The sequence below is a fragment of the Schistocerca americana genome, chromosome 5 (assembly GCF_021461395.2).
Source record: "Schistocerca americana isolate TAMUIC-IGC-003095 chromosome 5, iqSchAmer2.1, whole genome shotgun sequence".
NCBI lineage: Eukaryota > Metazoa > Arthropoda > Insecta > Orthoptera > Acrididae > Schistocerca > Schistocerca americana.
In genome coordinates this window covers 170,678,651-170,704,017 of record NC_060123.1, presented here as the reverse complement: position 1 = coordinate 170,704,017, position 25,367 = coordinate 170,678,651, and the positions used below count along the sequence as shown (strand labels likewise).

The following is a 25,367-nucleotide window of genomic DNA, read 5'->3' as shown; positions in this document are numbered from 1 at the left end:
TTTCCGGAAGTAAATTTTCTTGGAGTACCAGTACTGTGTTATCTCACGTTTGGTTCTTTATTATGGCATAATGCCATATGTGCTAGAAATTGAAAATGTGCACTTGAAATGCAATGAACAGTGTGTGGAATTAAAAAGAAAAGTTCTTTAGCAAACCGACAAAAATAACTTCATTGTTCTGGAAGGCAATTAATGCTTGACTGTCAGAAAGGTGGAAATCAGAAATCTGTTTCGTTTTCATTTGACGTGAGAACAGTAAACAAAGAGGAAACAGCAAAATCACTAAATGTAAACACGGGACACGGGGAGACTACTCACTGCCCCACTGTAACTCAGACTGCTCTGCGCATCAGCCCTGAACCTATGATATTTCCAAACCGGTGCAATAGCCCGCCACTCCCTCGAGTGTTTGAGATAGGAAGTCAAAAATTTTAAAAAAGTCGAATTTTCAAAAATATGTTCATTTTGTAGCGCACATCTTTCTGAAGAGTCTGATACATAAAACGTGTATTCGAGGAAATGTAAGACATGTTATTTGGTCGTAAGTGTGCCGAAGGGCATTACCTCACCTCCTCACACAGCATTCTTCTATCGTACATCAGTGTGCTTCGCTCTGTGGAATTGTATATTTTGTAATGGATGCCATCGAACCATATTCAGGACAGTGGAAATTAAAATATCCTGTGGTGCCTCTCCTGCTTACAATTGGCCGGTTTGAAATCTTGTCCCTCTTCAGAAAATTTGCACTCTTTATTCCCTATCAGCTAACAACTTGATGCCTGTGTGACATAAAATTAAATATAGGATACAAAAACCCAGTAAAGACACAAGACAATACACATTTCTTCAGTCCTTAGATCCTAGAATTTTTTTCTCTTTAATCTTACTACAGGGTTACATGGCATGCTTTCCTTTCTGTGAAAGAATCTATTACCTCATCAAAGTTCGTGAAATATTTTGCTACATGAAAAGTCGAAATGTTGTTGCCTAATACTGAAAAAGCTGTTAATGCAAATACAACCCAAGACTGGTGTGGTTTCCCGATCTGATTACATCTATTTTGTCACTCTTTGCTAGATAAAACGAAATAGGCCTTTCTAATACTGCAACAATTGTAATACACACCAAACGAGACTGTTTTGGCACAAACGGTCTGTTTTGTAACGACAGAATATAATTCACAAAGTACCAATATCCAGTGCCTATTAGGCATACTACAAGCAAAAAGCCTTACGTTAGGAAGTAGTTTCACACTTCATTCATACGCTCCAGTTTCTCAAGTACAAGATCGAAAAGTAGTAGCACGAAATTTTTATACAAACTTGGAATCGTCATATTGTTCCATAATTTATATTATGTCCCCGTTTCTTCTCCTTCCTCATTCTAACAAACAGTCTTGTTAGCACTAGTTTTGTAACTGTTCCTGCCAATGTCAAAGCTTATTCACGGGTTAACTTTACTAACTTTGCCAGAATCACCGGTTTACTTATCCCGCGATTATCCTCCGGTTAGGCGTTGCTACATGTTTGTACAACGCGTATTCCGTGCTGCTTCCAGAATAGAATTTAAAGCCGCTGCTAGCCGGGGACTGTACAACTGGCCCTTACTAGTATAGCGATCTGCCCAAAAAATTTTCTGTCAAAATTTCATTTTCGTAGATACACCGAGAAGGTACTACGTAATCTTTCTTACCTGTTATTCGTTGATTTCCACTCCTGTAGTCTGAATCTATGGATTTAGCTAGTAATTATAACAATGCTCATCATTCGCAAACCCAATCAACCACACAATCAGACAGCGGTTGTCATTCATCCGTTTGGTCTTACTCCGCTCAGCTTGTATAGCCCCTTTTGTCTGTAGGAAACTTTGTTTCTACATGCGACGAGGATTCCCCTGACAGAGACATCAAGTACACTATGCACACATTCACAAATCAACTTACGATTGATTCAGAAATCAACTTAGAATGTGTTCAAAAACTGACAGGAATGTGTTTCAAAGTCATATGAATAATCGATTAACGTGCGCTGGATGCTAGTCGCTTAGTGAAACAAGGTTTTTTTCCCTCATTCGTATGAATTTGCCCCCCACCCCCCTCCTAGAACTGGGCCTGCTGTGCATGCAAAAATCTAGCAGCTTGGGCACTCCAGTAAAATTTTTCCTGGTAGCATCTAGCTGCTTGCTGCGACTGCTTATTACACAGCCAACAGCCACATTTCTGTAGCCAGGAACGGGAGAAGATACTACTACACTGCGCATCATCCTGCACGACTGCTAAAACGAATCTAATGTAAACAGTTGTGACGTCACGTTCATCGGAGGCAATCTGTTGTTACGGAACATTGCATAGTCTTCCTAAAGCCTTTGACACATTTTGCTGTTGGCAGGCGCTTGTACGAGCACTGCGTTTTGTTGCTGTATATGGTGCATTTCCTTTGCAATTTAAGTTTTATTTTCGTTTTTTCTCTCGCTCATGTTTTATTGTTGCAGTATTATTCTGAAATAACGGTATACAATAATATCCTTTGTTAGAGTATCCGTTCTTGCCAGTCAAAATTACAGAAGTAGAATTGAAAACAAAAATAAAGAAAACTTCCCGGAATTCTAAAAAATTCCCGGGTTTTCCCCCCATTTTCTCCCGGATGAAAAAATGCCCGGCTTTTTTCCGGATCGTATACACCCTGGTTATTGGAAGACTGCTCTACAAAACGTTTTGCCAGGGATTCAAACCTTTCAGCATTTTTCAAAGTATCGACTGACTCTACATGACAGAAGGGTCCCTGGTCAACTTCAGTTGCACCACATTCAATAGGAAAGCGCCAGGCCAAGTGCAAAGGCAACTCACAGCACGGACATTTTGCAAAAATGTCTCCACATAATTTTGTGTGTTTTCCCAGGAAAGAGAGGACAAAATTAACTGCAGAAAAACTACTAGCTGGTTTCAGCTACTATAACTACACCAAAGACACCTTGAATGTTGATATCCACCTTCAGTGGTGCTTCTCTCTCAAGTCTATATTTTTGACCATGACATCATTAAAGGTTTGTTGTACACTTAATAGCAGATTTTTTTATGGAGTTGGAATGAATATATTACACAAAAGTTAATCCTAACAGCTGCAGTCAATACATGGTGTAGGCTTCACTATAAAGAAGAGTTTAGCTTCACTATAAAGAAGAGTTTATTAACAGAGTCTTTCCTTTTCTTTAGTTGTTTGTGCTCTGGTGTTCGACGAGTATATGCTCTTCTTCAATAACAAGTATCACAACTAACACTTCCAATTATCAATTTCTGAAACAAGTTATGACTCATGTCCATAAATTTCCGACTGGCACTTCTGTTACCATGAAGTTATTTATTAAACGAACAGGCATCAGGTAACATACAACAATGAAACAAAAATGACGAAGAACTTTTTTATTTTTAAGTTTGTGCAAAATGGTTTATATGATACAGTTATCACAACATATATCATAGTAATTATCTGGAAAACAGTTTTGCAGGAGTCTTAATTGGCTGTAGAGAAAGGTAAACCTAACAAATAATGTGAATATATTAAACTTTTGTAACCAATTTCTGCATTAATTGTGTGATAAGAGATGTCAGGTGAGAAGTTACAAATTGTAGGTAAAAAACACACAACAGGTATTTCCACATATAATAGTAGCAATTAAAAACATTCAGTAGAACAATGTACATTTATTCTTTTCACAATAAAGTGTAAATGTTCTCTCTCTTTAACCACTTCTAACAACATGTTACAACATATTACTTGATTACCGAGTCCATTATTTGTTCCTGTATGCTTGCATATATATCTTGCTTACGGAATAAAAAAAAATTGCTCAATTCACATTACAAATGTGAAATAAATTCATCATTTGACAGTTTCCATCACAATGTTTTGCTTTGCTGCTGGAATGAAGCATACATATGGATTTTTTTTTTAACATCAAATTCTCACAGATTTATAATTTCACAGTTTTTTGCTAATTTTCCACTCAGCTGTGATATATTATGATTACACCTAGATGACACTCAAAGCACAAACGACAACACTATCTAAAATGTTAATTAAAACTATCAACAACAATTAAATGCTATATTTTAATAACAAAAAACAAAATATTCAGACAAAGCTACAGATACACAGTATTACACAAATCACATTTTTAAGCAGCATGTAAAAGTAGACAGTGAATCTCATCCCCCAAAGTAGAAAGGATTTCTACTAGTGGCACTAACAACAAAACTGGTAGTAAATTGTATGGACGCGCTTTTTACTTTTCTTTTCCAGGGGTGTGGGGAGGAGGCTTGTGTATGTATATCACAGATTGCAGCATTAGAAATTCTGAGATAAAGGGAGGAAATACAGTAGAAAAAGCCGCAGAATTCGTTTTCCATCAAATTGTTAATTCTGGAAGATGAATCCACTGTGACCACAGTTTTATGTGCAGCACCAGAGTTGCATATTGCTGTTCCCCAACAGGGTTACTTCTACTTAAATATACTGCTTTTATTATTTGTTTTCTTCACATTTAAATATTACATTTCTTTTATGTACAATATAAATAAATTTAAACATTGTACAACATAAAATAAATGAAATAAGAACAAATCTGCTGCAAAAAAAATTTCTTCCCAAGTTAAAAATAAACAGCTGACAAAAACAAAAAAAACTGTACACTGCACAGCCGTGACTCCTGGAAACATCAGCAGATAATAATAAATTTCTCTCACTTATCACAGATTTATTATATATGGAAAAATCTGAACATCAAACATTCCAGAAGAGAACCTTTATTCTGATGACTTTGCTGAACGAATCAGTTTTTCAAGTTCTTTCTTTAGCAGACAATATGCTTCAGTAATCTCTTTTCCACTGCGTTGTTTCCTTATATACTCCTTCAGTTCCTACAAATAAAAAAGGAGAGACAGAGACATAAGAAATTGTGTAAAATTTGAGTTAGCCATTGTATAGACTTAGAACAAACATGCTAAAAACGTCTGTAACTACAGAAACTATGCATTTCAGAACCACATTTCTATTAATAATGAAGAATTCAATGGCTTTAGAAGTCGGTATGCAAAGTCATAAAGAAAACACACATTCATTATTATCATCTCTCTAATGGGCTAATGAAGACCACAGTATTTCATTATTGTTTTTATTTTAACAATCACACTAAATTTAAGCACGCCTATCAGTGCCTTACAGTCAGTAACTACCTTTATTTTGAAATTTAACAGATGTAGATGTAGGGAACATGCAGAAGTCCTCAGCATTTAGAAGGCCTAGATTAGTTGCAAAGTCAGACAGAAAGAAGTAGGTTCTGCTGCTAGGTAGTTCGCACGGTAGACGTGTGGGCCAGCAGTTGCAGGAAGTGTTGGGGAGTGAGTACCAGGTCACCAGCATTGTGAAGCCTAGTGCAGGGTTGGCTCAGGTGACTGACAGCATAGGGGAGTTATGCAGGAATTTTACAAAGGAGGATCAGGTAGTGATAGGGGGTGGAGTAGGGAACAGACTTGATAGGGACTGGGAATATGATGTAGGTGGTGACCTGGTAAAGATAGCAACTCAAACTGGTGACACTAATGTGCATTTCATGCAACTGTTGCGTCATGATTAGCCTATCTTAATGCGGCTGTTAGGAGCATTAACAGGGGGCTGGAGAGGGTGCTGATGGCAGAGGGCATGGGTCACATTTCAGTGGTGCCAGTTGCATCAATCAGTAGATCAGGTTTCACTAGGCATGGCTTGCACCTCAATAAGTATGGGAAGGGCAGGCTGGCAAAGCTTATAGGAGACAATGTAGTGGGTGGTGGTGGGATCACTCATGGAAACATTCCTGTAGTAGTTTGTGTTAGAGGTATACCTTTTTTGGTTTGAAGTCAGTTGACAGGTATACCTGCTTAAAGGTAGTCCCTGTAAGAGCTCACCTTCAGAAGATGTCATGTTTCCAAGTAGAGAAGGATTAGCCTATTTCATCAAAATATAAGAGGTACTAGAGATACAGTTAGTGAACTGCTCACAGATATTGCCTCTCAAATTATTGATATGTCGGAGCACCACTTAAATAATTTGATAATTCAGAGGCTTCCTTTACCAGGATACAGATTAGCTTGGCTGGTTTTCAAGGAGTTGCTTGCGGGGTGGGGGAGTGGCTATGTATGTAAAAAACAGTATTTCATTTGAGTCCATGGACCTATCATGGCACTGCACTGAACAGATATTTGAATGTTGGGCAGGGGCAGTTGAATTTAGTGAAACTAAACTTCTAATTATTGTTGTTTATAGGTCCCCTAACTCAGACTTCATGGCATTTCTGCTCAAGCTAGAGAGGGCTCTTGATTCACTTTGCAGGAAGTACTAGAAATTAGTTATATATGGTGACTTCAATACAAATTTTGTGTATGATGGTGCAAGAAAAAGGATGTCGGTAGATCTCTTAAATTCATATGATCTGATGCAGACTGTGGTTTTTTCCAACTAGGGTGCAGGGGAACAATAGCACAGCCATAGACAATATTTTTATTCATTCTTCATTACTTAATGGGCATTATGTTAGTAAAAGTGGGAATGGAACGAGAGTGGCAGGATGTTTATAGTGCTGATAACACAGATGATAAATATAATGCTTTCCGTAACACATTTCTCATGCTCTTTGAGAGTTGCTTTCCATTAGAACATTCTAAACAGGATACTAGCAGTAATAGGCAGCCTGGTTGGCTGACTAGTGGGTAAGTATATCATGTAGATCAAAGTGGGAATTACATAAAAAAGTTAGAAGTAGCCACAATCCAGCTACAGTAACCCATTATAAACAGTACTGTAAGGTTCCTAAACATGTTATTAGGTAGGCAAAGAAAATAGCTAAGTCGCAGGATAAAATTGAAACCATATGGTCAGTTGTGAAGGAAGTGTCTGGTCAGCAGCACGAGTTCGACGATATAAAGTCAGTTCACAGTAAAAATATTTCTGTTACTGATAAATCAGATATATGTACAGTATTTAACAATCATTTTCTGAGTATTGCTGGTGAATTAAATAAAAATTTAGCTTCTACAGGGAATCATACTCTCTTGGCAAATGCCTTTCCGAGATTGATGTCGGAAATTCTCCTCTGTGATACAGACAAGGGGGACATTGAGGCAATAATTAAATTGCTGAAGACTAAGGGCTCTCATGGTTGTGATGGAGTGCCTAGCTCAATATTACAGTACTGTGCTGCACATGTTAGCCCTGTATTTAGCCACACTTGTAATTTTTTCCTTTAGGAATGGTCAGTTTCCTGAACGATTGAAGTACTCAATACTAAAGCCGCTTTATAAAAAGGGGGAAAGGGATAAGGTAGACAATTTTAGACCTATTTCTATGCCATCAGTGTTTGCTTAAGTTATTGAAAAGGCTGTGTATGCAAGGATAATTGATCATTTTATATCACACGATTTGCTATCAAATGTACAGTTTGGCTTTAGAAGTGGCTTAACAATGGAAAATGCTATATTCTCTTCTCTCTGTGAGGTACTGGATGGGTTAAACAAAATGTTTTGAACACTAGGTATATTTTTTGATTTAACTAAGGTATTCAGTTATGTTGATCATAAAATATTGCTCCAGAAGTTGGACCATTATGGAATATGGGGAGTAAATCACAATTGGGTCACCTCTTACTTTAACAACAGATAGCAAAAGGACATAATTCACAACATTCAAAATGGCTGTAATGTGGGGTCTGAGTGGGGTAGGTCAAGGGAGGGGTGCCCCAGGTATCAGTGTTGGGGCCACTCCTGTTCCTTATTTACATAAATGATATGCCCTCTAGTATTACAGGTAACTCTAAAATATTTCTGCTTGCTGATGACACTAGCTTGGTAGTAAAGGATGATGTGTGTAACATTGGCTCGGTTTCGAACAATGCACTTCATGATCCAAGTTCATGTCTTGTAGAAAACAAACTAATGCTAAATCACACAAAGACTCAGTTTTTACCATTTCTAATACACAATTCAACAAAACCTGACATTCAGGATCTTGTTCAAAGACTTACTGCTGCCATTTTTACTATCCGAAAGGTATCTGAAGTGAATGATCATTCGACACAAAAATTAGTCTACTTTGCTTATTTTAATTCTCATGTCGTATTATTATATTCTGGGGTAGCTCTTCCCATTCTAAAAGGATATTTTTGGCTCAAACATGCAGTTTGGACAATAAGTGGTGTAAGTTCACGAACCTCTAGTCAACCCGTGTTCACGAGTCTGGCTATTTTGACACTGGCCTCTCAATATATATATATTCCAAAATGTGTTACCTTTTCAAAGTACAGAGTTGGATTAATAGTGTATTTTTTACTGATGTTTCGTTGTGTGTGAGAGATATTTTCAATGTGTTAGGTACAGTACATCACATTTCTACAACATTTCAAGGAGAAACATACGAGAAAGTGTAGTCCTTCGTGTAATTTATGTATCGGTATAGAATACTGTCCTTTCATTTTTGTACTGTTGATTAATTTTTGTAATACACTATCTGGAATGAAGTTATGTCATTCATGACTATTATACTACACAGCACTTGCAGTAAGTTTTAAACATCCTCAACATTTCATCTCATTCATTATACCTGACTGTTTTCAACATTATTGAATAGTGTACATGGTTGCTATTCCTTTCTTATGGTTGCTATTCCTTTCTTAATTTATTGTAACAGGCTGCTGGCATTTTATTGCTGTAGGTACTGCATAAATTAAAGGTAAATTCCTCTTCAGTCTCTCTGCACAAATTTTGTACTGTAAATACAGCAAGCATATTTCATGTTAATTCTATGGCACCCTAAAATTTACAGACAAAAAGCAAACACCCAGTTTGTATGAGTATTGGCTATAACGACCATGCAATAGTCCAGCCCCTTCGATGTAGTTATAACCGGTTCCAATTTTATCATCATTGGCGAAAGTTTTGACCTCAGCTCCAATTTCACATCTGTAGGTGACAACGAGCCTGTCACTGAGAATGAACTTCACACTAATATGAAGATTGTATTAGTTTCTGATTGTTATGGCATGCCCTGGATGAATTTTTCCACTGAAGGTGTGAATGAAAGCTTTGAGACGTGCTCCATAAAATGGAGGAATAACATTAGTGCAACTGATACTTTGGATCTCACTTGACAGCATTACACAAGCTATGATCCATATCTAAATGCTATAGGCAAGAGGGTAACTGCATGTCTGATTGCTGAAACTATCATTGTATCCATACATCTATATATTAAATGCCATACAGTTCCAATATTCCTGACGTCTTTTCTGGGGTAACTGTTTCCGAGATACAGAGATTCAACATAGCTAACCACTACTCAGAGAATGGCATAAATGAGAAACGCTGTAGCTCAGGCTGGACTAAGGTTATAACTGAACAACATTCCATTAGTAATGCTCATTAGGATGCAACATCATAGAAAGTCACAGAAAGTGTGTCCATTCACCTTAAGGGTTACGGGCTAGCAACTTATTTTAGAACAGTTAAAGGAGAGGGCAAGTTGTTATATACACGCAAAACTTTGAATGAAGTCCCAGGTCTTAGAGACAACTAATTACATACTGCATTGAACTAGCTTCTTAAAGCTGTGCCACAATACTGGATGTGGGTTACATGTGATCTAGTGGCTATAAATTGGTACAAACCCATGAACAGGAAACGTTTCACCTGGCAAATGAAGAGTACAATGGAAGATTTTTACACAAACAATTGGAGAAACTGTATCTATAGAGACTTTGACATAGATTTATGTCAGTGTGGACTTAAGAACTCTTGTGTGTTCAACCTTGGCTTTTTCCATATAGTAATATTCCAGTGATGATGGAATTTCATAGTTCATCTCACCAACATCAATACACTGAAAAGATGTAAATGGCATGCTATTGTATCTGCCTGTAAAGATGTTACCCATGGTCACTTGTCTGCTTCTACTGCAAAGTTGCAATCCACACTATTTTGAACAAACATGGCTGTCCTAGTCACGTGACATGTTTCCTTTTACAAAGGAATAATGTCACAAAGTGTCCATGTAGAGAATTTATTTTATCTTTTATCCAATTCTAACATGGTCTCGTGATGACAGTGATGAGCACGAATATGTTACTGTACATGTAACTACGAGTTACAGTTGGTGGAGGAACCATTTCCAAGTGGTAATGAATAAGCAAATATTACTGCGAACAGAGAACTGCTACTATGTCACATATTAGAAATTATGTCAACCATAAAGAACTAAAGAACTGTTTTTGGGCGGCAGATGAATCAAATACTCTGTTTCATCAGCAGAACACAAAGGTGAAACACATCTACTAAAAAGACTGCCTACACTACATCTGTCCATCCTCTTCTAGATAACTACCGAGTGGTATGGGATACTTACAACAAGGGACTGATGGAGGTCATCAAAAAAGTTCCGAGACAAGTAACTCATTTTGTATTATCACAAAATTGGGGAGAAAATGTCCTGGATATGATAAACAAGTTAGGATGGTAATCGTTAAAACAAAGGCCGTGAGATCTTTTCACGAAATTTCGATCATCAACTTTCACCTCCGAATACCAAAATAATTTGCTCATGTTCACCTCCATATGGGGAAATGACCACGATAAATTGAGAGAAATTAGTGCTTCCACAAAAATATTTATGGGTTCGTTTTTCCCCACATGCTAGTCAGGAGTGGAACAGCACAGAAATAGTCAAAGTAGTTCTATGCATTCTCTGCGAAACACCAAGTGTTGATTGCAGAGTACTCATGTAGATGTATATTAATAAAACCTGTAAACTGTTTTACGTGAGAGCAACAACCACACTCAAAACTGTCTATGAAACTAACTTTGTTTAACAACAACATCTGTTATGTATTTCCTGTCCAACTTATGAGGTAGTGCGAGGCAGGTTCCACACTGTAGTATAGATTTGCAATTGAATACACACACACCAGTTGCTATATGCTTATCATTGTGACAATGACAGTCAATCAGTGTGTGTACTCTCACAATGATAGATGTATAACCATTGGCAGATAGCCTTGAGGGCTGTAATCGGTTGTGACATTTCAAATAAAAGTGCAACTGGTGCATTTATTCGATTGCAATTTTTTTTATTAAAGTGAAAAAATAAATAAATGTTCATATACTGTTGTATAATTAGTGTATTATTATTATTTCAAATTTTAGATCATAGTATTTTCCATTCCCCAAATAAAATTCTCAAGACACAAGATGTGTATGATTTCTATCAGAATTAGGCTCACTACTTGTTAATTTAAAAACTACTCAATGTGCTTATTTTACTTTTTAAACACAGCACATCAAAAATTACTCGAGAACTCTCCAGCAGCTAAGGTGGCCTTTCACTCCAACTCAGTCATAAAACATCAAGATCTCTGAAGCCATTTATAAAAGGAAACACTTGTAAAAATAAAACAAGGCCTTGTTGCTAGTTAATTATTTTTAGAAGTTATTTAATTGGAGGGTTGACAAGAGTATGGTGTGTCAGTGACTGTTGTGTGGTGGTAATTTTATAGCCAATGGGCTGTAGCAGTTCACTAACTGTAATATAGCATAACAGCTTCACGGTTCATAGGATATGCCATTCTACAGCTTGCTCGTAACATTTCTCCAGCACTCAACAGGACAAATAGTACTTGCAAAATTTGAGAGATGACACATAATGCCTTTCTACAGGCGTACACAAGCTCTACACAGTTGCTGTAGGTGAGTTATGCCTGAACACCATACCCATACCAGAGGCAACCAGATTAGTTTGAAAAAGACCCAAGAAATTCATAGTGCATTCATTATTTAAAATGTGTTTCACCTTAAATCCTGGAATATTGAAATATGACATGAAAAGTTGCACACCTACTTTTCTGCAGAATTACAAAATAAAACTTATTTTGTGGCCATCCCTGCAGGCTCTTAGTTGTTAGTTGCAACTGATGTAAGGTTGTCGCGACACTGTAGTAATGGAGCGTCTTCGATCATTCTGTACGCTAACACCCTTACAAACGAGAAACTGGGAAAGGAGCTGTGCGATGAGGTTAGTGAGAGTGTGTTGGTTGGTTGGCTGACAGAACATGCAATTATTTTGAGACATGGAGATTTTCCAAATCCCAGTTGCAGATGCTGTAAGAGGGGCATTATATATCACAGAAATATTTACTGTTAAAATTCTAAGGGCATGCATTTCAAAAAGAGTCAAGCAACAACTATCTCATAAAATTATCACTAATGTAAAATCAGAAACTGGAGCTCACACAGATGTGCACTGAAGGTGGTTGTTCTCTGCAGGCATCAATGGCAAATTTAATTGGAAAAGGTCAGTTTGTGGAGTATGTATGTAGATGTAGAAAATTTGTGTGTGAGGAATGTTTCCTGAAAGTTTGGCCGTACCTTTTTGTAACACCCTGTATACATACATACATACATTCTCCACAAGTGACCATATGGTGTGTGGCAGAGTGTACCATGTACCACTCCTAGTCATTTCCCTTTCTGTTCCACTCACAAAACTGAGCGCAGGAAAACAACTGTGTATCTGTCTCTGTGTGAGCCTAACTTTCTCATATCTTGTCTTTGTGGTCCTTATGCAAAATGTTGCCAGCAGTAGAATCAATCTGCAGTCAGCTTCAAAGGCCGATTCTCTAAATTTTCTCAATAGTGTTCCTCAAAAAGAACTTTAACTTCCCTCTAGGAACTCCCACTTGAGTTCCCGAAGCACCTCCTAACACTTGCACGTTCTTCATACCCATGGCAACAACTTAGCAGCTTGCCTCTGAATTGTGTTGGAATCTTCCTTTAATCCAACCTGGTACAGATACCAAACGCTATAGCAGTACTCAAGAATAGGTTGCACTAGTGTCCTGTATGCAGTTCCCTTTATAGATGAACTGCAGTTTCCCAAAATACTCCCAATAAACTGAAGTTGACCGTTAGCCTTCCCTACCACAATCCTCACATGCTCATACTATTCACATCACTCTGCAACATTACACACATACATATTTAAATGACAGGACTGTGTCAAACAGCACATTACCAATTCTGCATCTGAACCTTATGGGTTTGTTTTTTCCTATTCATCAGCATTAACTTCTTTTTTTCTACATTTAGAGCTTGCTGCCACTCAACACACCAACTAAAAATTTTCTTTGAGTCTTCTTCTCCTCCTCTCACTCAACGACACCTTCCCCTACACCACAGCATCATTAACAAACAGCAGCAGACTGTTGCCCATCCTGTCTGCCAGATAATTTATGTATATAGTATATAATAGCAGTCATATAACTCTTTCCTGAGGCACTTATGACAATATCCTTGTATCTGATGAATACTCACTGTAGAGGGTAACATGTTGGGTTATATTACTTATGAACTCTTCAAACCACACTCATTCCTGGTAACCTATTCCATATGTTCTTGCCTTCTTTAACAGTCTGCAATGGAGCAACATGTCAAATGCTTTCCAGAAATCTAGAAATATGGAATATGCCTGTTGCCCTTAATCCACAGTTTGCAATATACCGCGAAAAAAGGGGCAAGCTGAGTTTCGTGTGAGCATGTTGATTCATGGTCATAAGCTTCTCAGGGTCAAGAAAATTTATTACATTCAAATGGAGAATATATTCAAGGATTCTGCAGTAATCCAATGTTAAGAATATTGGTCTGTAATTTTGTTGGTTTGTTATTTTGCCCTTATTATTTATAGGAATCGCCTTCACTTTTTTCTAGTCACTTGGGTCTTTGCACTAGGCAAGATAATTGTGATAAATGCAAGCTAGGTAAGAGGCCAATGATGTAGTGTAGTCTCTCCAAAACCAAATTGCAATTGCATCAGGATCTGGCCACTTAACTGTTTTAACTCTTTCAGTTGTTTCTCTATGCCAGGTGTGCATATTAATGTATCATCCACATAGGAGTCCACCTGATGGTCAAATGTTCTGTCTATACAATTCTTCTGTATGAACAATCTTAAATGCAAAATTTTGCTATCTTCAACTGCCACACCAGACTTGTCAATGAATGGCTGGACGGAATCCCTAGACACGCTTAGCGATTTTACTTAGGTCCTAAATTTTCTTGGGTTCTCTGCCAGACCTACTGGTAATGTTTGACTGTAGCAGTAGTTGTATGCTTCATGCATAGACTTTCACAGACACACGAATCTCTACTAACGTTTTTGTGTCATTTTCTGCTTTCTCAGAATTTTCTAATTTTGCTGTTAAAGCATGGCGAGTCTCCTCCATCCTTAACCTACTTATTAGGTATATGGTTCTCCAGACCATAATTTACAGTCTTCTTAAACTTTGCCTACAATTCCTCTACCTCTCTCCTTGCCTTCTTGATTGGATTATTAACTTCCGTAATGATAGTTTCTATAATGACATCATGATCACTATAGCCCACTCCTAAGGACACTCGATAAGGTCTGGCCTGTTTGTAGCTATTAAGGTGTCTGGTATTTTCATTGTATGTGGGTTGCTGAATTAGCTGCTCAAGACAGTTTTCAGAAAATTGTTCAAAAGGACTTCGCAAGGCTGTCTGTCTGTACCTCTCTAAACAAATCCATACACATCCCAGACTATATTTGGTACCGTCAAACAGGTGATTTCGGACGGTTTTGTCGTTATTTTGATTGTAACTTTCGTATATATTGTTAGATTAAATTGACTGTTATGGAAGTGGTAGGGTATATTTGTAACTAATAAAATATCCCAGAACCAGAAAGTGTACGCATAGGTATATTTATCTGAGGCAGTTAAATCAAGTGTCAGAAGTCACCTCATGGATTGTGGTGACTTCGAACACATGTTTTTTACATCTCTGTCCGAAGTTACAGTATATAGAGATGAATTCGAAGAGTTAGAAACTTAAAAAAATTCTACATGCTTTTTATTTGATTTTGGTGAAATTTTACACATTTTAAGGGGTAGACCCTTGTTACGAATAAGTGATATGGAATGATATAATGAATTTTATATATTACAGATAAGTTTTTATTTTGTAAGAATTTAAGTAAAATTTTTTTACAGTTCTTAACTGAAATTTTAGAAACAGACAGAGACAAACTAGCAAAGTAATTTCACTAAAAGATCAAAATAATTTCTCTCACTCATCATTCTAAATTAAGTTTGCAAACACTTTATTTAAACGATTGTCTTCGAGTCTGACGCACACCTTCTCCAAAAATGAACATTCCTCTCTTCTCAACTGGTGTGGGAAGTATTCTCGAAATCTGCAATTTTTGTATTGTGTCTTCATCGGGGACATTAGGAAACACAAATGTGTTTTTACTGTTCTCGTGTGGGCGCAAGAATTTCACACTTACTTCCACAGCACCAACATTTGTGGCCAGTACAACATACTGCCTTGTTTGCTCCTTGTTTCCATGTTTATATTTGTACTCTGCAACAAGAAAAGCCTATTGGATGATGTGTGGTTTTCACTTTCACTACTGCTAGAAGCACTGTCACTTGTTTCACAACTGTTTTAGTTTCCTTGAAAATCTCGGCTAGTGATTTATTTTCCAGGTTGAACGTCTAGTTTACGGTGGCGGTGGGAGCTAACAAGCTTATTTGGAGGATAACAAATTTCTTTGAGCATTTCTTCAAAAGTGGAAGACTATGTGCCTGCATTGCTTTGCTGACTCTCCTCATTATCAGGCAATTTTCGTAAGACATCATCTGGATCAAAAGGGATTAGGCACGTGGTGTGAAATCCACCCTTTACGTTTTCCTTGGAGTTCGCTGAAATTTTTTCTGCTTCAGAAGAGATGGAAAGGCATCCTTGGAAATGGTCCCACGAGTGTGTTTCTTCCAATCAGTTAATACTGCTCTCGCCACACTGCTTTCATTGGCCCAAAGAAGCTTACATCAAGCGGTTGGAGGAGGTGCGTGCTATTGGGGGGACGGAAAATGAATGAAATATTGTTCCGCTCACACTCTTCAATAACACGTAAAGACATGTGACTGGATAAATTGTCTCCAATCATGACTATTGGCCTGTTTTGCCTCTTCAAATAGGGCAAAGCAATTGTAAAGAACCAGTCTTCAAATACTGGCAGGTCAAACCATCCACTTTTGTTCCTATTGAAAGGGGTTACTTGTGGTGCACCCTCTTGCCACGTGTCCCACAAATGCTCCGATTTGTAAAGGACGTACGGAGGAAGCAGTTTACCATCAGCACTAGCTGCCATCATTATTGAGACACTAGATTTTGACGAGTCCATCACTTTTTCAGCATGCTTACTCCCTCGTTTCATAATTATCTGCTGCTTGCCTGGATCATCTGATATGTTGGTTTCATCATAGTTGATCACGTTGCTGGGTGGGAGATTTTCCAGCTGTGCCTTGATATTGGAGAAAAACATCTTAACATGTCTTTGTTCACTTCTGCACGAGCTCGTTTAATATTTTCGCTTAAGTGAATGGAAAGACCTTCTGACTGTTGTTTGAGTAATAAATGCACTCATTCCTCTCCTGGCAAATTATGAAATTTCTTCTCTTTTCAGCGAGATTTATCAAGGTAGCCTTTAAATATCTAATATCCAATTTAGTGAAGGGAAATCCCCAATGTGCAGCCCTCAGCATACCTTGCTACAACATTTCTTCTTCTTCTTCATTTAGCACTGGCTGTCCTCCCATTTTTTCCGGATGTGCTTCCTGCACTTTATTTTGTAGGGTTGATTTAGGTATACCATACAAATCACACACTTTTCTGTACGATAATTTACCACTCTGAATATCACAAACAGCTTTATCTAAAAGTTCCGGGTCATAATTTCACTGTACTGTAGCACCTCTCCTGCTCTTATACGTTCTTGGCATTGTCTGAAATTACCCCACACAGTACACAGTTTTACAAAAACTGCCGTCATTTTATAACCTTGCACAAGAAACTCGACAAACTTTTACAGAAATTGTCTCAATGCTGTTAGCTACTGAGCGCGTCGACAAATACGGTTACAATAACTTCCCGCTCGGCGCAACAACAGAAAGTTTCCACTTTACGATAACACATGGCTTTTTAACACAGACTGTTTGTCAATTATTCACCTAAGGAAACAATTGACGCAAAATAAAAGTTGTGGAAAGCGATAAATGCAATCTTGCACTTAAAATAACTGGCGCACAGTCATTAAAATAAGTAACTCGTCGTTTCTATGCAGTGGCAAAGAGCAAATAAGCCATACTGTCCGAATTCGCTCCAGTGTCCAAAATCACCCCTTTTGACGGTACATTAAAGTTGCCTCCAACTAATACTGCATGATGAGGGTATTTAGCACTACTGACCATAGACTTACTTTGAATGACTCTAGAACTGTCACACTGGAATTGGGTGGCCAGTAAAAACATTCCATAATTAACTCAGTTTCACCTAGACTTGTCACACACAACTTCGACCTCAATAGAAAGAATGTTTTTGTCAACTACAATGAACACTTCCCCTCCTACGGCATCTGACCTGTCTTTCCGATATATGTTCCATGACTCACTGGCTATCTCAGAGGTTTCCACCACAGTTTCAACCAGCTCTTGGTCCCAAGAATAATTTGAGTGCGAGAACTTTTCTGGAAGGTAGTAAATTCGGAAACTTTGTTATTAGTACTTCGACAATTTACTGATAAAATTCTGACTACCCAAGTGTCTACTCTGAATGCGTCCGACTTACTTTTTTCCCTATCTACCGGCGAGATTTGATCAGAGCACCTCAAACTACTGTTGAGCCTAAGAAACCCTCACGTGCAGTCCACACGGGCTCTGCTACCTGAGTAGCTGCTTTTATTGTGTAGTTAACCCCTGACCTATCAAAATGAGTGCTGCAATTGCCTACCCGACAACGCACGTCGGGAAGTCTCCTGTCAAGACTAACAGACTATGAAGCCTTTTGCTGAGACCCTCCACTTGGCTCCAAACTAAAGGATCCCGGTCAACTCTGGGAACAATGCTGCAAATTGTGAGTTCTGCTTGCACCCAGCATACGATGCCAGCACCCTTCACCACCTCCACCAGTCACCCGTACCAACTGAGGATGGCCTAAGTGCACACCAGTTTTCTTTCCAGCCCTGAAAGCCATCTTCCTAAGGGGCTCCATAACACAGCTAACAAGGGATCTCCTGATAACTAGCAAACCACTACCCATGTTTGCTTCCGTACCAGATCGGTTTGATGGAGGAGATAGAGAAGATCCAAAGAAGAGCGGCGCGTTTCGTCACAGGGTTATTTGGTAAGCGTGATAGCGTTACGGAGATGTTTAATAAACTCAAGTGGCAGACTCTGCAAGAGAGGCGCTCTGCATCGCGGTGTAGCTTGCTCGCCAGGTTTCGAGAGGGTGCGTTTCTGGATGAGGTATCGAATATATTGCTTCCCCCTACTTATACCTCCCGAGGAGATCACGAATGTAAAATTAGAGAGATTAGAGCGCGCACGGAGGCTTTCAGACAGTCGTTCTTCCCGCGAACCATACGCGACTGGAACAGGAAAGGGAGGTAATGACAGTGGCACGTAAAGTGCCCTCCGCCGCACACCGTTGGGTGGCTTGCGGAGTATAAATGTAGATGTAGATGAATCCTGCTGAAGGAAAGGCCACCTGCTCACACACAGGGCAAATGAGCGGGGTCAGATGGCAAGCCTCCAAATTGGCCCTTCGTCTCGAGTGATGCAAATGCATTGCCACCAACTCACCCTGATGTGAGGGTGGATCCACCGCATTGGATACATTAGGAGCTGCATTGGTAGTAGTGCCCATGGGCATATTCTCTGACACTGCTAAACCTCGAGGCAGTAGCCTCAAAATGACTGATAACAGCCAAAAGCGCAGCCAGCTGTTCGCCTACTGCGACCTGCTCCCCTGTGTCTGCACACAGCATGCACACTTCCAACCCATGCTAGCACAACTAACTGAAGAAGTTAACTATAAAAGCATACAGACACCTACATATGCAACTTGCTACCTCCTGATGTGTCACCAATGGACACTGACGCCTTAATGAGCTACATAGCTGGCTGTTCAGAAGAAATGAAACGTGAGCTACAGACTGTCTAAATTTACATCTACAGTTAAATATGCTTGATGTAACTTCATAAACAGAAAAAAATAGACAAAATTTAAGAAATATGGTAGCAGGAAAAAACAGGAAGGTTAAACATATAACTTGGCACTCTGGAGATGCGTATCAGCTGGCAGCTGAGGCCTGACTAGCTTACTACACTTATGTATGTTCTACTGCAATATGAGGAACATTTTGATGTGAGGTTTTTCTTTCTCCTTTGCATTTTCTTTCTGTTAAGGTGTTGAGCACACGATAGAGGGGTTTCCCTTTGAGCTGCTATGAGAGTCTGTCACACAAACCTTTAATTCCACTCTTTCTACAAGAACAGCAATCAGGACTATCAGACAAAATAGTTGTCACATGAATACCTGGTGGCTAGTGCTGGTGTGGCTGAGTGTTCAGCGAATCTTCCAGTTCCATTTACTGGCACTGCTGCTGACTGTGCTACTTTTTGCTCAACACAAGTCTTTGTGATTATGGAGGTAACAGCACATGCAGTGTCAAATCTTTCCTACACGTGTACTTATAATCTTCTGCTATTGTCAAAGGAGATCTGACATGCTGTTCTTGGGAATCAGTTTCTTCAGGGCTGCTGTAAATTTTATGCTAACTACTTGAGGCTGGAGAGCTCCTTAAAATACTCTTGTATTATCATTATAAATGTGTTTGACTACTCTTTGTTCCTGTATCGTGTTTTTATTTCATGAAGGTAGCGTTAATAAATTCAAGCGGTGTGGGTCAACTCAACAAAATAGAAACAGAATACCTGGATCTCATCAGTAACACTTTTCATCACATTTTCAACTAAACAAGCTTGTTAATTACCCTATACATTTTGTTGAACTGGCAAAAGCACACTGTCACTACAGAACAGCACTGACTGCTGAAATTTATAGCATTGTTTAATTCCATTAATGTGAGATAATCTCCAATGTGAGATAATCTCTCAATACACTCACAAGAGAGGGAAAAAAAGGACAACTGCAACACCAAGGAGGAGTTGTGTGACACATTAAAGTTGGCAGGCACGTTTCTACATATGAAAGATGATGTCTATTCAAATTATACACCAGCCGCAAACGAGTGGTGCTAGTAGTGCCACTATGAGCATGGAAATCAGGTTTGATTGAAATATACACTGCAATGGTCGTGAGTGTTAAGTTACCTTTCAGATTGGACGTGGTGAGCTGATGTTAGTCAGGAGTGCCTTTAAGGCGACAAAGGCACCATTATCAACACCTCACCGAGTTTGAAAGAGGTCGAGTAATGCCGCTACAAGAAACTGGATGTTTCTTCTGCAATACTGCAGAAAGACTTGGCAGGAATGTAGCCACTGTATGGGACTGCTGGCAGCGGTGATCACGGGAACATACGTCTGCGAGAAGACCGGGCTCCGGACAGCCACGTGGGCACTCCCGAAAGGGAAGACTATCGTGTTCGGGGTATGGCTGCAGGAACCAGATGCCTTGTAGTGTGTATTCCACTGGCCCTAAACCACCAACATATGCGACTTGAGTCATGTTAAGTGTGAGCTCACTGGAGGTCTGATGAAAGCTGGTTCCGCCTCTGTGCCAGTGGCAGCCGTGTGTTGGTTAGAATGAGGCCAGTTTAGGGTCTGCAACCAAGGTGTCTGTGTGTTGGAACACTGGACCTAAACCTGGGGTTATGGTCTGCAGTGTGATTTTATATGACAACAGGAACACACTCATGGCTATCCCACAGACCTTGACTGCAAATTTGTGTCAATCTGGTGAACCTACCTGTTATGCTGCCAATCACAAACAGTATTCCAGAGGGTGTTTTTTTTTTTTTTCAATACAATGACGCTTGTTGTGACCCAACAAGCTCTACAGAATGTTGACATATTGTCTTGGCATGCCCCACCACCTGATCTGTCTCAAATCTATCACATATGGGACATTGGATGATGATTCCAGAGTCATCCACAAACAGTATTAACTGTGTCTGTATTGACGTAGTGCAGCAGGCAAGAACTACATCCCACTGACATCCAGCACTTTTACAACACAATGCATGCATGTCTGTCTGCATTCAACAATCTGGCAGTTCCACCTGTTATTAATGTACCAGCATTTCAAAGGGCTTTTACAATAGTATGTGACCTCACAATGTTAATCACTTACGTATGTTAACTAGACATTCCTGAGAATTCATTACTCCAAATTAATTATTTTTTAGTCTTGCATGGCTTTTTGACAATGTATTTAGGAGAGCTGATGCTTGGTGGGGAGGTGATATTTCCACTGGAATTGATCTATTAAAATGTGCTTTTACAACATTATGCAATATAAAAATGAGTTCCAGAGTGTGAAATATAAAAGGGTGAAAATTTATTTAAACTTATTTCCTGGTCTCCTTTAGTAAGAACACATTTAGAAATTTTACCCTTATTTCACTACTAATTTCACCAGCTGAATTTTATGAAATTTCATTAGGAGCATGAGTCACATGGACACACTTAATATGTTTTATGCGAGTATTCACCAGTACCTCAGCCAAACTAGTGGAAGCTTTAAGCAAATAAGTCAATTCAGTTTCACCACCATGAGTAGTTAAGAAAATATAACTGACTTAGAAGGAGCCTTACAAGTCTGAAAAACTAATGCTACAGTTGTGGTTGGTCTCCGAGAGGTTGCCTGCTAACATTGGTTTTGCTTCAACAGCCATTCAATTCTTCAGCATAACCTATAATGAGAACAAGGTCTTTTTCATGCTATTTTAAAGATAGTGAACACACTTTGAAAAATCAGGTGATTAAGACACGATTCCCGCATCTGATTGTCTTGCCACATTTTATGATAATTGAAAGAATGCAGTACATACAGAGTTAAAAGGACTTGTCAATAGCTAAGGTTTCCATCTGTTACTGGCTAAGTCACCTGGTGACAAGGGTTCATGTTTTGTAGTGTCATTAGTTACATAAACTGAATCCAGTAGATTTGAAGCTTAATATTTTAACTATTTTTTGATTGGTGTAAAACTGTAAAAAATTGTCGATGATGGAAGTGGAGTATATAAACATACTTTTGAAAGACCAGGTTTATTACACATGGTTTTTGCACCTCAGCAATTATGCAACATCAAATTACTGACATATTATGCAACACTAATTAAGGCATAGAAACTGTAAAAATATAGCCTTATGGTATTTGTAGAGTGTGCTCTGCATTTGTCAAAGTTCTGTCACTTTATCTGGATGGATGAATGAATACAAATACACACAAGCACTCCTATTATGGTGAAAACTGATTCAAGTCTCCAAGAATCTGAAGCATTTTACTGGGGGGGGGGGGGGGGGGGGGTGGATAATGACAGTACAACGCCATTTACAAACGTGGCCAATTTATAGCTAGAGACTGCAAAAATGCTTACAGCTTGTTAAGAAAGAAGTCTTTATAACAATGGGACTACCAATGAGGACTGTCATGGAATTCCAATAATCTTGGAAACCAGCAAATTCATCAAGTAGTTTCTCCCCACCCCTCTCTCTAGATTACCAAAGGCTTTACTATAAAAATAGTTTGAAGTCCTACCTTCAATATCCTGTTCTTTTTTAGAATGAAGTGCCTGCGTATCACCTCTTCAAAACCATGTGCAGGATGTCTTATCTGTTCCAGCATTGCATACTTGATTGTGTTGACCATTAAACCATAATTATAATTTGCACTCTCAGTTTTACCTTTAGGTGTGTTTATCATACTTTCAAATCCAGGTTCATTGAAAAATGGTTCTGGGACAAGGATAAGACTTTGGATAGAAACCAACACCTGCAACAACAAAATAAATAATTTAAATCATATTTTTACCCATAAAATGTATAAAAGACACCATAGCCATATAAAGAAGCACAGAAAGTGGTACACAGATAACATATCATTGTTACTTCCTGATTTGTCAACTTACACTATGTGATCAAAAGTATCTGGACACATGTCTGAAAATGACTTACAAGTTCGTGACGCCCTTCAGTGGTAACATTGGAATTCAATATGGTGTTGGCCCACCCTTAGCCTTAATGACAGTTTCCACTCTCGCAGGCATACATTCAATTAAGTGCTGGAAGGTTTCTTGGGGAATGGCAGCCCATACTTCACAGAGTGCTGCACTAAGGAGTGGTATCGATGTCTGTCGGTAAGGCCTGGCATGAAGTTGGCGTTCCAAGACATCCCAAAGGTTTTCTATAGGATTCAGTCAGGACTCTGTGCAGGCCAGTCCATTACAAGGATGTTGTTATGTAACCATTCCACCACAGGCCGTGCATTACGAATAAGTGCTCGACCGTGTTGAAAGATGCAATCGCCATCCCCAAATTGCTCTTCAACAGTGGGAGGCAAGAAGGTGCTTAAAACATCAATGTAGGCCTGTGCTGTGATAGTGCCATGCTGAACAACACAAGGGGTGTAAGCCCCTTCCATGAAGAACACTTCCACACCATAACACCGCCACCTCCAATTTTTACTGTTGGCACTACACACGCTGACAGATGATGTTCACCAGGCATTAGCCATACCCACACACTGCCTTCGGATACCACATTGGGTACTATGATTCGTCACTCCACACAACGTTTTTCCACTGCTCAGTCGTCCAATGTTTATGCTTCTTACACCAAGAGAGGTGTTGTTTGACATTTATCGGCGTGATGTGTGGCTTATGAGCAGCCTCTTGATTATGAAATCCAAGTTTTCTCACATCATGCCTAACTGTCATAGTACTTGCAGTGGATCTCGATGGACTTTGGAATTCCTGTGTGATGGTCTGGATAGATGTCTGCCTATTACACATTATGACCTCTTCAACTGTTGGCGGTCTCTGTCTGTCAACAGACGAGGTCGACCTGTACACTTTTGTGATATACGTGTCCCTTCACATTTCCACTTCCTTATCACATTGGAAACACTGGACCTAGGGATGTTTAGAAGCTTGGAAATTTCGTGTACAGGCGTACGACAAGTGAAACACACTCACCTGACCATGTTCGAAGCCCATGAGTTCCGCCGAGCGCCCTGTTCTGCTCTCACAATGTCCAATGACTACTGAGGTCATCGATATGGAGAACCTGGCAGTAGTTAACAGCACAATGCACCTAATACGAATAACTTACGTTTTTGGGGGTGTCCAGATACTTTTGATCACACAGTGTACCTTTATATTGAACATTAACACCTTCGTTTCTTCACATACAAGAACTTGACTAAAGAACAATACAAAATTGCTTGCAATACAAGTCTATGTTTTTCTTAACCATACCTTTAAGAAGCAGACACACATACTGAAACTAAAGTTATGACAATATCTGGTTATGATGCTACAACTAGCCAAAAACACGTAACAAATCAGGGAGCCAAATTATACAGTAGTCTACAGGGGTGGCTGGCAGGAAAGGCTACTTATGACTTACGGATGTGAAAGATACGTGTGGGATGTGGGGGAGAAAAAAGGTCACAGATATTTCTGTGAAGAAAGTAACCACTGAGCAATACAGTGGCTGAAATGTGATCCAGATGTACAGCAATAAAGGGTAAAAATATAGTTCCTTTACATTTATGTAAATAAAGCAATGTGTTACGACTTACTTGATTCATCTTCCAACCTCTTTCCATCTTTCACTACTTCTATCACAATCAAAATTAAATTCAGGCAGCACAGTAAAAATGCAGCAACTTCAGCCACAAGAATATGGAGTTATTTTTTTTAAAAAAAAGTTCATCATGAGATCAGTCAGCAACACACTTCAACGAATGACAACTACAATAAATTCTCATCTGAATTCTTAAGTATATTTAATGAATGTTTCCCTTATGTAGCAGTATGGAATGACACACATGAAACTAGATCATGGGAAACGAAACGAATTACAGTGTCCAGCATTAAGAGGAAGACATTGCATATGGAGGCAAAAGTTAATCAAAATCCTAAATTACTTAAACATGTAAGCACATTAAAAAATTGACCTAAGTATTTAAATTAGCAAGGCATACTGCAAACAATACATTCGTTTTAAACGATAAAAACACACACAAAGCTGTTTTGTTTGTTGTAGGAAGTGAAGTTGGTAGAGAAACGGAGAGAAAATGACCCTCTGAACTAATGATGAATGGTGGAGCTGTTACAGATCCTAGTGCCATATGTGAGTCCTCCAATGATTTGTTTTAATTAAATTCGCGATTGCTCACCATCAAGTACAAGTCCCAGTAAGGCAGAGAGAAACTGCTTGGGTTTTAAGCTTTCCTCTGTTTCAAGCTCTGA

The 25,367-nt window shown here is 38.9% G+C and overlaps 1 protein-coding gene across 2 annotated transcripts in view; it reads right to left on the bottom strand.

The window, feature by feature from the left end:
* Window positions 1-3,403: 3,403 nt before the first annotated feature.
* Window positions 3,404-25,367, bottom strand: part of LOC124615469 (baculoviral IAP repeat-containing protein 6-like) — a 144,836-nt gene continuing 122,872 nt past the window's right edge. For both annotated transcript variants that reach the window (XM_047143382.1, XM_047143383.1), the window contains exons 6-7: window positions 22,652-22,885; window positions 3,404-4,915 (exon numbers count right to left, since the gene is read on the bottom strand). In XM_047143382.1, the coding sequence (XP_046999338.1) occupies window positions 4,802-4,915; window positions 22,652-22,885 (348 nt within the window). In that variant the 3' untranslated portion in view covers window positions 3,404-4,801. The remainder of the gene's footprint in view (window positions 4,916-22,651; window positions 22,886-25,367) is intronic.